Below are 13713 nucleotides of genomic sequence, written 5' to 3'. Positions count from 1 at the left end.
CCCAGACCTCAAACACACCCCACCACAGTGAAGACCCCCACCCCAAGCCCAAGCAAATGGAGTTGGTCAGTTATTTCAAAAGCCTCAGCATAGGAGTTGATCAGTTATTTCAAAAGCCTCAGCATAGGTCCCCTTTTCCCTGACATGAAAGGCTTTTTCTAAAAGAGCTGTTCCTTTTGTTTTCTGACTGAAGCCTGAGTTTTCTGCTCTGCTGACAGCATAGTGGGCTGCTCTCATGCTGCTGGTGGGAGCTCCACTTGTTCACCAGATCCCTAATCAACATCAAAATGCTAGATTTATGTTGGATCTGTATGGCAATTTTTAGATTAGTTTGCTACAACTGCCTCCTTTCTGACTTCTGTCTGTATTGGTAGGATGTTTTTACGTGGAAATGTTGGTTCTGTCCTAGTTCCTGCTGTCTGACTGAGTATAACTTCAGGCTCTTTTCAACAGGAGCATTTATTAACTGATCTGCTGTTCTGATGCAGTCTTTTTATTTAGTTTTTTACCTTGAGGGGTATTTTTACCTGCTTATGCTTCAGTCACATTCATGCTTGTCTTTGTCTTCCAGCTATCCACCTTCTGTTGATGCCCCACAGTTACACAATAAAATAGATGCTCTTTACTTTGGAAAAAGCCAAGTAGTACAGGAAGTATATTATGACTACTCAAGTAGCAAATAACAAGTCCGAGTGCTGCACTTTGGCTACGGCAATCCCATGCAGAGCTACAGACTGGGGTCAGAGTGGCTGGAGAGCTCCCAAACAGAGAGGGACCTGGGGGTGCTGATTGACAGCCACCTGAATATGAGCCAGCAGTGTGCCCAGGTGGCCAAGAGGGCCAATGGCATCCTGGCCTGCATTAGGAATAGTGTGGCCAGCAGGAGCAGGGAAGTCATTGTGCCCCTGGACTCTGCATTGTTTAGGCTGCACCTTGAGTCCTGTGTCCAGTTCTGTGCCCCTCAGTTTAAGAAGGACATCGAAACACTTGAACGTGTCCAGAGAATGGCAACAAGGCTGGGGAGAGGCCTTGAGCACAGCCCTGTGAGGAGAGGCTGAGGGAGCTGGGATTGTTTAGCCTGGAGAAGAGGAGGCTCAGGGGAGACCTCATTGCCCTCTACAACTACCTGAAAGGTGGTTGTAGCCAGGAAGGGGTTGGCCTCTTCTCCCAGGCAACCAGCACCAGAACAAGAGGACACAGTCTCAAGCTTCGCCAGGGGAGGTTTAGACTCGAGGTGAGGAGGAAGTTCTTCACCGAGCGAGTAATTCGTCATTGGAATGTGCTGCCCAGGGAGGTGGTGGAGTCACCATCCCTGGAGGTGTTCAAGAGGGGATTGGACATGGCACTTGATGCCATGGTCTAGTCATGGGGTCTGTGTTGGTAGATTGGACTTGATGATCCTCGAGGTCATTTCCAGCCTTAGTTATACTGTGATGCTGTGAAATGTTCTTCATTTTTTGAGTCAGTGCTGAATAATCTTTAGAGATGATGGTATTGCAGATGAATCTGGACTATCAGTTGAGGCAGCCTAGGCCTTATGCAGCAGTACAGAGACCATAATAAATATGAGGTGTTCACTGTCATTGATTCCAGCTGTTCCACTTGGAGGCAATGGCAGCTTTGAGGAGAGTCTTAGAGTGAAAACTAGGATTTGAAGCTAGTGGCCAAGTTTTTTGAGTAACATTTTTTATATAGGTGAACCTTCTGCTTGCAGTTTCACTAGAAATTACTTCCTGAAGTGTGTGACAGCCTGCAAGCCTAGCTGCCAGTTGTTATAACTTAGAGTTAAGACCTTCATCACTGATTCAGTGACTGTTTTGGGGGACTACCTCTTTATGTATTAAAGATGGCAAGTGATACTCCATTGCTTTATTTCTTATAAAGTACTCTTTTATAGGTAGAATGGCCCTGGACAGTGTTTTAAGTTGTGTTTGGGGTCTTTTTTTTGTGCCTGGAGTGGGGTTTGTTGTTTGTGGTGTTCATGGCTTGTTCTGTCAGTGTAGGGGAGCTCTACAAAACAAGGACACCTTTCAAATACATCATTATCATAATCTAATCTTGCTGAAAAAGGGAGGCTCTGCCTATTTCATTGTACTTCCCCTTATGATTGCTGGATGCCATGCTAAACTGTTAGGGGAACAAATAATCTGATCAGTAGAGAGTAAATACTATGTCAGGTGATTGACTTTATAAATGCTAGTGTTAATGCAATGAAGGGAACCAAACTCTGTTGGTGAATGCAGGGGGACTGGATGGGAAGTAAGCTGTCCCTCTTGGTATAACAATACAGTTGAGTAAGTCTGTTATTACCCATGCTTTTTTTTTCTCTTGCTTATTTCAGGTGGAGGAGTCCTCGACTGAGAAGCAAATGAAGAAGAGCCCTCTTCCATCTCCAGAACGAAAACCCGTTAAGCTAGTTAGAAGCAGGTCTTTGGAAAAGTCCTTGGACCTGAATGAGAATGAAAATCTTCCAGAGAAGAGCAGTGCCTCGGACAGTGAAGAAGGTAAATCACTTAGGTTGTCTTAGTGATCTCAAGCTTGGAGTTCCATCTCACTTTTGGGGCAAGTTAGAGAACTTCTATGATCTTACGAAACTTACTTGCTGATGTGTTTTGTGGAGACAGCAGCAATGACATTTTTATACCTCTCTGAGTTTCTAGGAGGAAGGAAAAAAGGTGGTGGTTGGGGGTGTTTAGAATGAAAACAAACTGTGGTTTTGCTTTTTCTCCTTTGAATAGAGAGATACTAACAGCTCAAACTAAAGAATAATTTCTTGACAATGTGGTGGTGTTTGTTCCCTTTCTGTGCTCTCACAGGTGTTTAAGTAAATCTTTCTTTCCTGTTTTTTCACTTCTTGGCAACTGAGGGAAAATATCCCAATTTTGGAATGATTTCTCCAACCCTCCCCTCCTCTCCTTCTTCACACTTCTACTTTCTTAAGGCATTTGGGCTTCAGTGTTATTGTTGGAGTAAACTGAGGAACTCACTGAAAGTTCAGGCAAGACAACTTCTCCGCTTTCAGGAGCAGTTTGCATATTGTGAATCGGTTCTGAAGATTAAAAACCGTAGCATCCCTTGGAGCAGATTACACTTTGTCCACAGAGTTTGTATTTTAATGGATCCTAATACAGCACCCTCATAACTTGTACCTCACTACCCAGTCCAAGATGAGAAGGAACTCTGATACCAGAGTATGGTAGTGGTTGTAACTTGGTTATTATTCCTTTCCTCGCCTTAGGAGAGAAGTGTTGCTGTATGTTTCATACTGGGTTTGGTATAAGCATTTTTTACTGTGTTCTGGGGAGAGAGTAAGGCCCAAACATGCCTTCTACACAGACTGGATAACAGTGAGGTTTGTGCTGAGGTCTGTGGGTGCTTGTTCTCTGGTCCCACAGCAACCCCTGACAAGTTCTCACTCTCTTAAGGTGTGCTTTTCACTTTCTGCAGGGACTCTTTCTGTTCCAAAGGGCCATAGTCGTTCCAACAGCTCACTGAAGTTGTGGTGGATATTCTGTTAGCACAGTTTGGGATGCTGTGAACACCTTTAAAATGATTGTTTTTCACAACCTGGATTAGCTTCCAAGTTGTATGGTGGTGTGCAAATGAAAGACACAACAGCTCAACAGCAGTGTGCTCAGTAGCAGCTGAGTGTTTCTTTCACATGCAAAAGAGGTGATTTTCAACACCTGTTGGCCAGAATGGAACAGTTTAACTGAAGCCAGTTCATAATCTGATGGAGAATCTTTGCATCCCATCCTTTCAAAGTTTGATCCTCGAGGTCCTTTCCAACCTGAATTATACTGTGATACTGTGAAGTTGGCAAATGAAGTTGTTTACAGGTATCGTCTTGGGATCACTGAAGTGTCCAGGAAAGCTTTCAAAGTCATGTATGGAATTGGCCACCAGCAAGTTGTGGTTGTTGCCTGAGGATATACTTTTATATTTGGCTAACCTTCCTTTTGCTCATCCATTCTGCTTCTGTGTTTGCTTCAGTTCAGATTCTATTCCATGCATGTCAGGTTGTAGCATTTTTGTGACTATGCTTACCTGACCAGGCTGCTGTTGATGCTATACTTCTACACCTTAAGCCTCACAGATGGTTTACACATGTATAGTATATCTCTTAGGTCAGCAGAGAGTTTTGGCCTTTGAATGTTTTTGGTATCTTGCAGTTTTCTTATGCTCTTTAGTACCACATGTCTCTTGTCTCTTCGGGGGAAAGGTCTCCAGTGAAACTGACTGAAAATAGTTCTGTGATCTTTCTTACTGCTGTCTGCCTAAACAATAGCAGTAAACGCTCCCTGTCATCCTTGCCTTGTTGATGTTGGCTAAAAAGAGCATATTAAACTGGAGATGTCCCTTTGATAAAAAGAAAACTGACTTCATGGTGCTTTATTTCTCCTCCCTGCCCCAAGACTAGTCTTTTTCCATTCAGGACAGGATTTTCTAGTCCTACAACATTTTTTTGTGTTTTTTCTTCTCAGATTCCCATCTTCATGCTTAGAATGTGCTGGGTGGTTTTTTTTTACCCTTCTGTTTCACTATTTTCTATTGCAGCTGCCCCATACTCTTTACAAGGTGAATTCCTTCATGCAAATAAAAGTTGCTTTCCTACGTGGCAAAGGTTTACCCATGCGATTAATTTCTTTGTCCTCTGGCTCATACTCAGGCTGCCAGTGGAGGTGTCCTGGCATATAAGGTGAGGGGCAAGCTCAGGACTGTTGTTCTCCAGGTCCACCTGACACCCAAAGCTGGACTGCCAGAGCCTTAGCAACAGTAGTTCCCTTGCCCTAAGCAATTCTCCACTTGGGGGACCACAGAATAGTTAGGATTGGAAGGGATCCCTGGAAGTCAGGTCCAACCCCCTGCCAAAGCAGGATCAGCTTTGTCACGCATTAACACGTCCAGGCTGGTCTTGAAAGCTTCTGAGGAAGATGGACTCCACAGCCTTTCTGGGTAGCCTCTTCCAGTGCTCTGTCACCCATACAGTAAAGAAGTTCTTGCTCATGTTGAGAAAGAACTTCCTGTGTTCCAGTTTGTGTCCATTGCCCCTTGTCCTGTCACAGAACACCTCTGAAAGAGACTGGTCCCTTCTGGACAGCTGTCCTTCAGGTATTTATGAACGTTAATAAGATCATCTTTCAGTCTCCTCCAGAGTAAACAGCCCCAGGTCTCTCAGCCTTTGCTCAAAAGACAGATGTTCAGTCCTTCAATCATCCATGTAGCCCTCTGTTGGACTCTCTTGTAGTTCCTTGTCTCTCTTGAACTGGGGAGCCCAGAAGTGAGCACAGTACTCCAGATGTAGGCTGAGGAGCGTGCATCTCACTATGCATCGCTGGCCTGTTGACCTGCATCTCGGTGCTCTTGTTCAGTTTTGTAAGTTACAGCATAAATCTTAAGCTATGACAAGCTTTCAGATATGCTAAAAATGCAGTATCTGTAGTCTTGCTTCTAAACTTTAGAAAACAAATTGCAGCTGAAGCACAGAATGTATTTCCAAAATGCAGCCAGAAGAATCTGAATTTCCTCAGATCACTCTTGTGTATATAAGGTTTTCTCTGTTTGCTTGTTGGTTTTTAGGTTTGTTGTTGGGTTTTTATTATTATTATTTTTTGGTTGGTTTTTTTTGTTATTTGGAAAGTTGGTGCTTTTGTTTGGGTTTTTTTTTCCCCCCCCAACTCTTTGTTTGGTTGTTTTCTTCAATGACACCCTTCAGCAGCATACAGCGCTTCAAAGAAAGAAGAGAAGGATGAAGCAGGGAAGTGGAAGAGTCTTTTATTGTTAGAAAGCTTTATTGCATCTATTTACTGCATATTTCATAAATTCCTGATCTCCTTGCATAATTCAACAGGCTTACTGTGTTTGTTTTGTTTGTCCCAATAACCACCTTAAACATGTAGTCCCTGGAGGTGTTCAAGAGGGGACTGGACGTGGCACTTGAAGCCATGGTTTAGTTAGTGATGAGGTGTTGGGTGACAGGTTGGACTTGATGATCTCTGAGGTCTTTTCCAACCTTATTGATTTATTGATGGTATAACTGCTTGTACCATAGTACTTTGAGATGGGTACAGTGGTGGCTTGACTTTTCTTGTAGATAGAGATATGTGGGACTGAAAATGAAATACAGGATGGTTGAAGTGAATTCAGCCCTGATTGCTCGATTGTTTGTTTTTCGGTTCTGTGGGTGGGTTGCTTTGTTTCTTGTTAGGTTCAGTTGTCTTATTAGGGCATTTTTGGGTGGGGGGCTTTTTTTTGGTCTCACAGGAGACAAAATTTTGGTTATGCAATGTATGTAAGGAAGAGTACCAATGTTACCTTGTTGACATTTTAAACAAAATACCGAAAGCATGTATTTTGTTGAATCTATAACTACCAATTACTTGTTGCTTTGTGGTCTGGAGCAAGTATGTTGGTGTTATCTAAAGCAGAAGGCGTAAGTTTGTGGTTTTTATCTTGTGCACTGGAGGAAGCTGGCATTGCCACAATACTTAGTACTTCCCCAAGTTAATTTCATACTTAGTCGTTTACAGGGAAGCGCTTTGGACCTGAGCAAAGCCTTTGACACTGTCCCACACCACATCCTGGTCTCCAAGCTGGTGGCACATGGGTTTGATGGGTGGACCACTAGATGGATAAGGAACTGGCTTGATGGCCGCACCCAAAGAGTGGCTGTCAATGGCTCCATGTCCCAGTGGAGGCCAGGGACAAGCGGAGTCCCTCAGGGATCAGTCCTGGGACCTGTCTTGTTCAACATCTTTGTGGGGGACATGGACAGTGGCATTGAGTGCACCCTCAGCAAGTTTGCTGATGACACCAAGCTGTGTGGTGCAGCAGACACGCTGGAGGGAAGGGAGGCCATCCAGAGGGACCTTGACAGGCTGGAGAGGTGGGCCTACAGGAGGGCTGGGGAAGGACATCTCAGGTAGTGATAGGACTAGGGAGAATGGAATGAAGCTGGAGGTGGGGAGATTGAGGCTGGATGTGAGGAGGAGGTTCTTCACCATGAGAGTGGTGAGACCCTGGAATGGGTTGTCCAGGGAGGTGGTTGAACCCCCGTCCCTGGAGGTGTTTAAGAGCAGGCTGGATGAGGCTCTGTCCAGCCTGATCTAGTGTGGGGTGTCCCTGCCCATGGCAGGGGGGTTGGAACTAGCTGATCCTTGTGGTCCCTTCCAACCCTGACTGATACTGTGATACTATGATGGTTAATGTTGCTGAGGCAGACTTTAAATGCCTGGAATATGTTCACTCTAGGAATTAGTTTTAATGACTTGATTTCAGTTGTATCTGGTTAAAGGCTTCTACCTGCATGTTCTTCACAGAATGTCCAATTTTTTCCCATCCCTGGTGACACAGAAATCCTCATTAGTGCCAAGATTTGCATACATCCTTTTTTTTACTCCAGATCCTCCCCCAACTCTGTGCAGTGGAAAAATCAACCCTCTTATTAATTTGTTAGCCTCTGCTCTTATCAGTTCAGCTTTCTTAATTTTCTTGTGGGGTGTGTGTGTGTTTAGCTTTGAGTTATTGGTTATTAATGGGAATGTAAAGAAAATGCTGGGGCTTCCTGGTTTTTCCCCTCACCACCCTACTCAGTTTCCTACCTCTTCTTGCACTGCAGATGTGTTCAAACCCCTGCAATCACTGCTGCATAATGGTATTATGTTCAAACACTATTTCACAGCTTGCCTTGCAGTAATGAAAATGACCTTATAAAGTGCAAGACAACAGTGGGGGAGGGAGCAGACTTGCTGTCTTCAGGCTGAACCAGGACACTCTGGCTAACATATTTACTTATTTTTTGAGTCCCTAGGGATCCTAACCTAAAGTCAGAAGATCATACAGTAGCTCCAACCCATCTCTAAGTTTATTTTGGCTAAGAATTAGTGGTGGATAACTGTACTGATATTGAAAGTGAAGGAGTTAGAATGATGTCTAGGTACCTGCACCAAATATTTTGTTCATAAAGGTATTTTTAAGCTGCTCCTAAGTAAAATGCTTGATGTTGGTCTGGAATGGAAATAAGTAGAAGTTGGGTAGGTTTACCTTTGTGAGTTAAACCACACAGAAAACATGCATAGCACAGGCAAGTGGTCAAAGCGTTCTGTTCAAACTGCAAGCAGGAAAACTGTTCACTTAGTCTTTGCCATGCTACTGCTTCTACCTACTGCTTCACCTAGGATTTCTACAGATCAGCTGTGAGAAGCTCAGATGGAAGTGGCTTGAAGCTTGTCATGCTCTGGGTGTGTGCAGCAGTCTGTTTTCAGAATTGTGAAACTCGGCAGCGTCCGTACATACACGCACCTTCTGGAGCTGGCATCTGAAATGTTTCCTAGCAGAACATTCCTGTTAGAGTCCTAGCATCTAAAATGGCATAGTATATCATAGAATCAGTAAGGTTGGAAAAGACCTCATCAAGTCCAACCTGTCACCCAAGACCTCATGACTACTAAACCATGGCTCCAAGTGCCACGGCCAATCCCCTCTTGAACACCTCCAGGGCTGGTGACTCTACCACCTCCCTGGGCATCACATTCCAATGGCTGACAACTCTCTCTGTGAAGAACTTTCTCCTCCCCTCGAGCCTAAAGTTCCCCTATCAGCCCAGTGTCAGCTTGGATTTTCTGAAAATACTGCTTTCTGTGATGTTTAAAAACAAACAAACCAACCCCTATATATTTATTTCCTTGGTCCAAGAGCTGAGAAGCATTGTAAGTAAAAACATTTCTCGGTAGGTACTCTCATGCACTTGTAATTTCATTGAATATTTAATCATGAGAGACATGATTAAACAGGAGTAGTCTTAAGGAAATCAGCTAATAAGGATTTTCATACAAACCCATGGATGCTTTTGCTTAAGGCTCAGTACAAGAACAAACTTTATGCTTGAAGAGTAAAATAGCTCAGAAGCGAAGTTTGCACATTAAGGTAATAATAATGCATGGGGTTTGTGAACATCATAAGCTGCTGTGGCTTACCAAATTACCTTGCATCAGCAGAAACCTAGAATCTGTCCTCAGGCATTTCAGGTGAATGTAAAGGTTGTGTCCTTTAGCTAAGCCTCACTGGGGCAAAGGTAACTTGTACTGTCTTGTATTTGTTAAGCTTTGACAGCTGTTTGTATATATATTATCTCATGCACTGTGACTTGATTATGCCTGGGTCTAAGTAAATTTTTGTAATTCATTTTTTTTTAAGTGGTAGCAGATTCCTTGCACATGTCAAGGTCCAGCTGAGTAAGACTCAACCAGAGTAACCAGGTTTGAATTACCTGATATCTGACACCACGTGTGCTAGCTTATGCACAGTAGGCAAAGTGGATGTTAGCACCAATATCTGAAGCTTCCTGTCTCTTGGTGAAAGAGGGGAATTGGGGAGTGCACTCTGAAAGGCAAGATCTGGAATGTTGAGGACTTGTTAGCTGAAGTCAGACTTCATGGTTCCCCTGGACTGCCTTTTGCTGAAATTGGTTTCATCTCTCAGGAGATACAGTGGGCACAAGGTGGAAATGCAGGCTCAATTTCTAGGTTCCCACAATGTTTCAGCACAGCAGAATCTGTATTCTAGCATGTAATGATTGCATATTGGCTAGGTAAATAGACCTCTTAAAAGACATGCTTTCTCTGTCCTACCTCATAATTGTATAGACTCACAGCTGTGTAAGTAGAACATGGCGTGGGAAGGAAGTTGACTTCTTGTGCGGGGATGAAAATGTGGCACTCGTGCTTCAGCTCTGGGATCCTGCACTGAAACCTGATTAGGTCAGTTTGGAGGCAGATGTGTGACAGGGACTTTGAGGAGGCTAAAAGCAGCACTTGAGAGAAAGCCTGCTTAGAGTCAAGAGTTGGATTTTGTTGGGGACTGTGTAGGTGTTGAGTTGCTGCATTTCCATTTACCAATACTGACTGCTCCCAAGCACTGATGTTTCAAGTGCTGTAACCTTAGCCTGTGGGCAGCTTGTCAACTATGGCTTGATACGTAGGCTGCCTTGGCGTTGGTGGCTGGCACTGACCTTTGCTAACTGAGCACTCATCTGGATCAGTTGAATGGTTAGGCATCTCACTTCTGTCTTGCTTCTGCAAGGTTTGCTTTCAGTCTTTTTAATTCCCCCCCCCCCCCCCCTTTCTATGTCTTTATTTTTCTTTTGGTAATGTGTAAGAATGTTTGGTGTGTTGGCTGGTTTTAGTAGTTATAGCTTGCAATGGACTTGTTGCTGAAGCATAAGCAGATTGAGTTGGGGTTGGCATACAAAACTGCTTGCCCTCCAGGATTATAATTCTGTCTCTTATCTCTTGCAAGCGTGCCTGAAACAACCCTAAAGCTGAGTCATGCCAGCAACCAACAAGAGCAGAAATAGCAAAGTTACAGCCACAAAGCATCACTGGGATGCTTGTTGGTGGTTTTGAAGTAGAAGGTGGCAATAAGCATCTTTTGAGAACTGCAAAACCAAAACAGGGTATACACCTCTTGCCATTCTTCTTATAGGTATGGAGGGAGCAACAGTTTGTTTGGGCATCCTGGTCCCTTCAGCTGTGGACACTGCCAGTGTTACAGATGTTAAAAGCACAATTCTGAAACTAACCACAGGAAAATGGAATGGGTTGTCTGAGGAGGTGGTTGAGGCCCTGTCCCTGGAGGTGTTTAAGAGCAGGCTGGATGAGGCTCTGGCCAGCCTGATCTAGTGTGGGGTGTCCCTGCCCATGGCAGGGGGGTTGGAACTAGATGATCCTTGTGGTCCCTTCCAACCCTGACTGATACTGTGATACTATGAAAGAAGCAGTGTCCTGCTTGCTCTGTACATGTCCTTTGTGCAAGGAGCGCTCACATTAACAGAGGTTATGTTAACTTTTTGTCTCCCCCAGTGTTTCCTATAGGTTTAGTAGCTTACTGAAGCAAAACTGCAGGGATGAGACTTTGTGATGTTGATCTAGCAATTTGTTTGCACAGGGAAGTGGCGGGCACGTTTGAAAACCGACGTTGGACTTTGCTTCTGAAGACAATCTACCTGCCAAATCGTGTGGTGCTATCACTAGGGGGGTTCTGAGAGAGAACAAACACTGATGCAAGTTTGGGAAGGATTCAAATTGGAAGAAAGCTTAGATTATTAGAAAGTTGTTTTTTTTTTCATGGCACTGTTCTGTTTTTAACCTGATCTCTCTGCCTTGCCTTAGGAGCGAAGGAGACTGCCTCTGAGAATGATCTCTATGGGAGACTTTTTATAAACAGAGTCTATCACATCACTGCAGACAAGATGTTTGAAATCCTGTTCACCAATTCTCACTTCATGCAGAGGTTTCTCAGTTCCAGGAGTATAGTAGGTAATGTACTTTTCTCCCTTCTGTGTTGCAAACTTGCCTGAAAATTTCAGCTTCTGAGAAATGTTATAGGGCTAAGTTGAATTTTGAGGTAATTAAGGTTCTCCTTGCTTTAAAATCTTGAACCTGCAGACTTCCACTATGAGAGAATATATTTAAAGCTAGCCTATTGTTTCTGTAGGTCAGTAACACAGTATCACAGTATAACCAAGGTTGGAAATGACCTTGAGGATCATCGAGTCCAACCTATCAACACAGGCCCCATGACTAGACCATGGCACCAAGTGCCACGTCCACTCCCCTCTTGAACACCTCCAGGGATGGTGACTCCACCACCTCCCTGGGCAGCACATCCCAATGATGAACGACTCTCTCAGTGAAGAACTTTCTCCTCACCTCGAGTCTAAACCTCCCCTGGTGCAGCTTGAGACTGTGTCCCCTTGTTCTGGTGCTGGTTGCCTGGGAGAAGAGACCAACCCCCTCCCGGCTACAACCACCTTTCAGGTAGTTGTAGAGGGCAATGAGGTCACCCCTGAGCCTCCTCTTCTCCAGGCTAAACAACCCCAGCTCCCTCAGCCTCTCCTCATAGGGCTTGTGCTCAAGGCCTCTCCCCAGCCTTGTTGCCCTTCTCTGGACACGTTCAAGTGTCTCGATGTCCTTAAACTGAGGGGCCCAGAACTGGACACAGGACTCAAGGTGCAGCCTAACCAAAGCAGAGTACAGGGGCACAATGACTTCCCTGCTCCTGCTGGCCACACTATTCCTAATGCAGGCCAGGATGCCATTGGCCCTCTTGGCCACCTGGGCACACTGCTGGCTCGTGTTTAGGTGGCTGTCAATCAGCACCCCCAGGTCCCTCTCTGTTTGGGAGCTCTCAGCCACTCTGACCCCAGCCTATAGCCCTGCATGGGATTGCTGTAGCCAAAGTGCAGCACTCGGCACTTGGACTTGTTGAATGCCATCCCATTGGACTCTGCCCATCTGTCCAGTCTGTCAAGGTCCCTCTGCAGAGCCTTTCTACCCTCTAACTGACTAATATCTGCTCCTAACTTGATCTCATCTGCAAACTTGCTGATGACTGACTCAACCCCCTCATCCAGATCATCAATGAAGAGGTAATTTTGAGGTAATTAAGGTTCTCCTTGCTTTAAAATCTTGAACCTTCAGACTTCCACTATGAGAGAATATGTTTAAAGCTAGCCCATTGTTTCTGTAGGTCAGTAACATTGTGGAGTAAAAACCTCATTTCAGTGCAGCACAAAACTGCACCTTCATGCCTGAATATTGGGCATGCTATTAAATTGATGCATTCTGTGGGGTATTTCTGGTTATCTTGTGTCCCAGGAATAGTGAACTGTGTATAGCTGGCAGGCAGGCAAAATCATTGCATCCTCTTCAACGATACTCATAGGCCTTAATTTTCTGGATGAGTAAATTTTATTCACTGAGATCATAAGGACTGAAAACTAAGTCAAAATTTGTATTTATTCAGTGTCAGCTTGGAAGGCAAAGTGGCAAAAGGTTTTGATAATGCTAAGTGGATCTATTCAACTTTAAAGTAGATGGGAAATGACATTTTCACTTGTTTGCTTCCTTTTCTCCCCATTGTCTTTCCCAGTACACTCAAATTCAGCTACTTGGTGCCTCACCTTTGCTCATGTGTGTATTACTATTTTCCCCTCTTCCTGCAAAAACCCCAGCCATCTAGAAGCAGTTTTCTGTCTTTTCCCGTTGCTGTTCTTAATCTGCTGTGAAAGGGCAGAAATAATGCCTTTTAGGTAACCTGAATGTGAGCTTTTGTATAATTTCTCATCTAGATGCTGTATCAACCCCTTGGAACCGAGACTCCAGTGGCAATCAGTTGAGAACTTTGACTTACACTGTAACAATTAACAATCCACTTTGTGGGAAGTTCACAACTGCAACTGAAAAGCAGGTACTCTGTGTGGCTGTCTGTCTGTCTGGTGCCCTTTAAAGCCAGGTCAGCTCTCTGAGCTGGTGGAGATCTGACTAGTGTGGATTTGCAGCTTGAATGTATTGTCTCTAAGGATAACTTGCTGCCCCTCTCACTGTTAGTGAGCAAATGCTGATGAAATCAGAGGGGCTTTCTATGCTGTCTACCTTTTAAAAATGGCTGTAAAATTCTCCCACAAAATCCGTGGGGAAGAGTATTAACATCCCTTACAAATTGAGGGGGTGAAAAGATGCAGTAAAATGCTTTTGGTGTCCACATCTGGGCCCCAGTATGAGACAGAATCCAGGAAAGGGCCACTAAGAATCACAGAATTAACCAGGTTGGAAAAGACCTTTGAGATCATCAAGTCCAACCGATCACCCAACACCATCTAATCAACTAAACCATGGCACTAAGTGACCCATCCAGTCTTATTTTAAACATTTC

General features: G+C 44.3%; 1 protein-coding gene across 5 annotated transcripts in view; it reads left to right on the top strand.

The window, feature by feature from the left end:
- Nucleotides 1-13713, top strand: part of GRAMD1C (GRAM domain containing 1C) — a 65066-nt gene that overhangs the window by 42258 nt on the left and 9095 nt on the right. For 4 of the 5 annotated variants that reach the window (XM_068160599.1, XM_068160596.1, XM_068160597.1 and 1 more), the window contains 3 exons: nucleotides 2342-2504; nucleotides 11169-11315; nucleotides 13130-13248. In XM_068160599.1, the coding sequence (XP_068016700.1) occupies nucleotides 2342-2504; nucleotides 11169-11315; nucleotides 13130-13248 (429 nt within the window). The remainder of the gene's footprint in view (nucleotides 1-2341; nucleotides 2505-11168; nucleotides 11316-13129; nucleotides 13249-13713) is intronic. The other variant, XM_068160598.1, reaches the window with a different exon arrangement.

Source organism: Melanerpes formicivorus, unplaced genomic scaffold, assembly GCF_026170545.1.
Source record: "Melanerpes formicivorus ecotype bairdi unplaced genomic scaffold, bMelFor1.0.p_v2 SCAF_51, whole genome shotgun sequence".
NCBI lineage: Eukaryota > Metazoa > Chordata > Aves > Piciformes > Picidae > Melanerpes > Melanerpes formicivorus.
The sequence above is the reverse complement of the archived record's forward strand: the minus strand, read 5'-3'. Positions and strand labels throughout refer to the sequence as shown.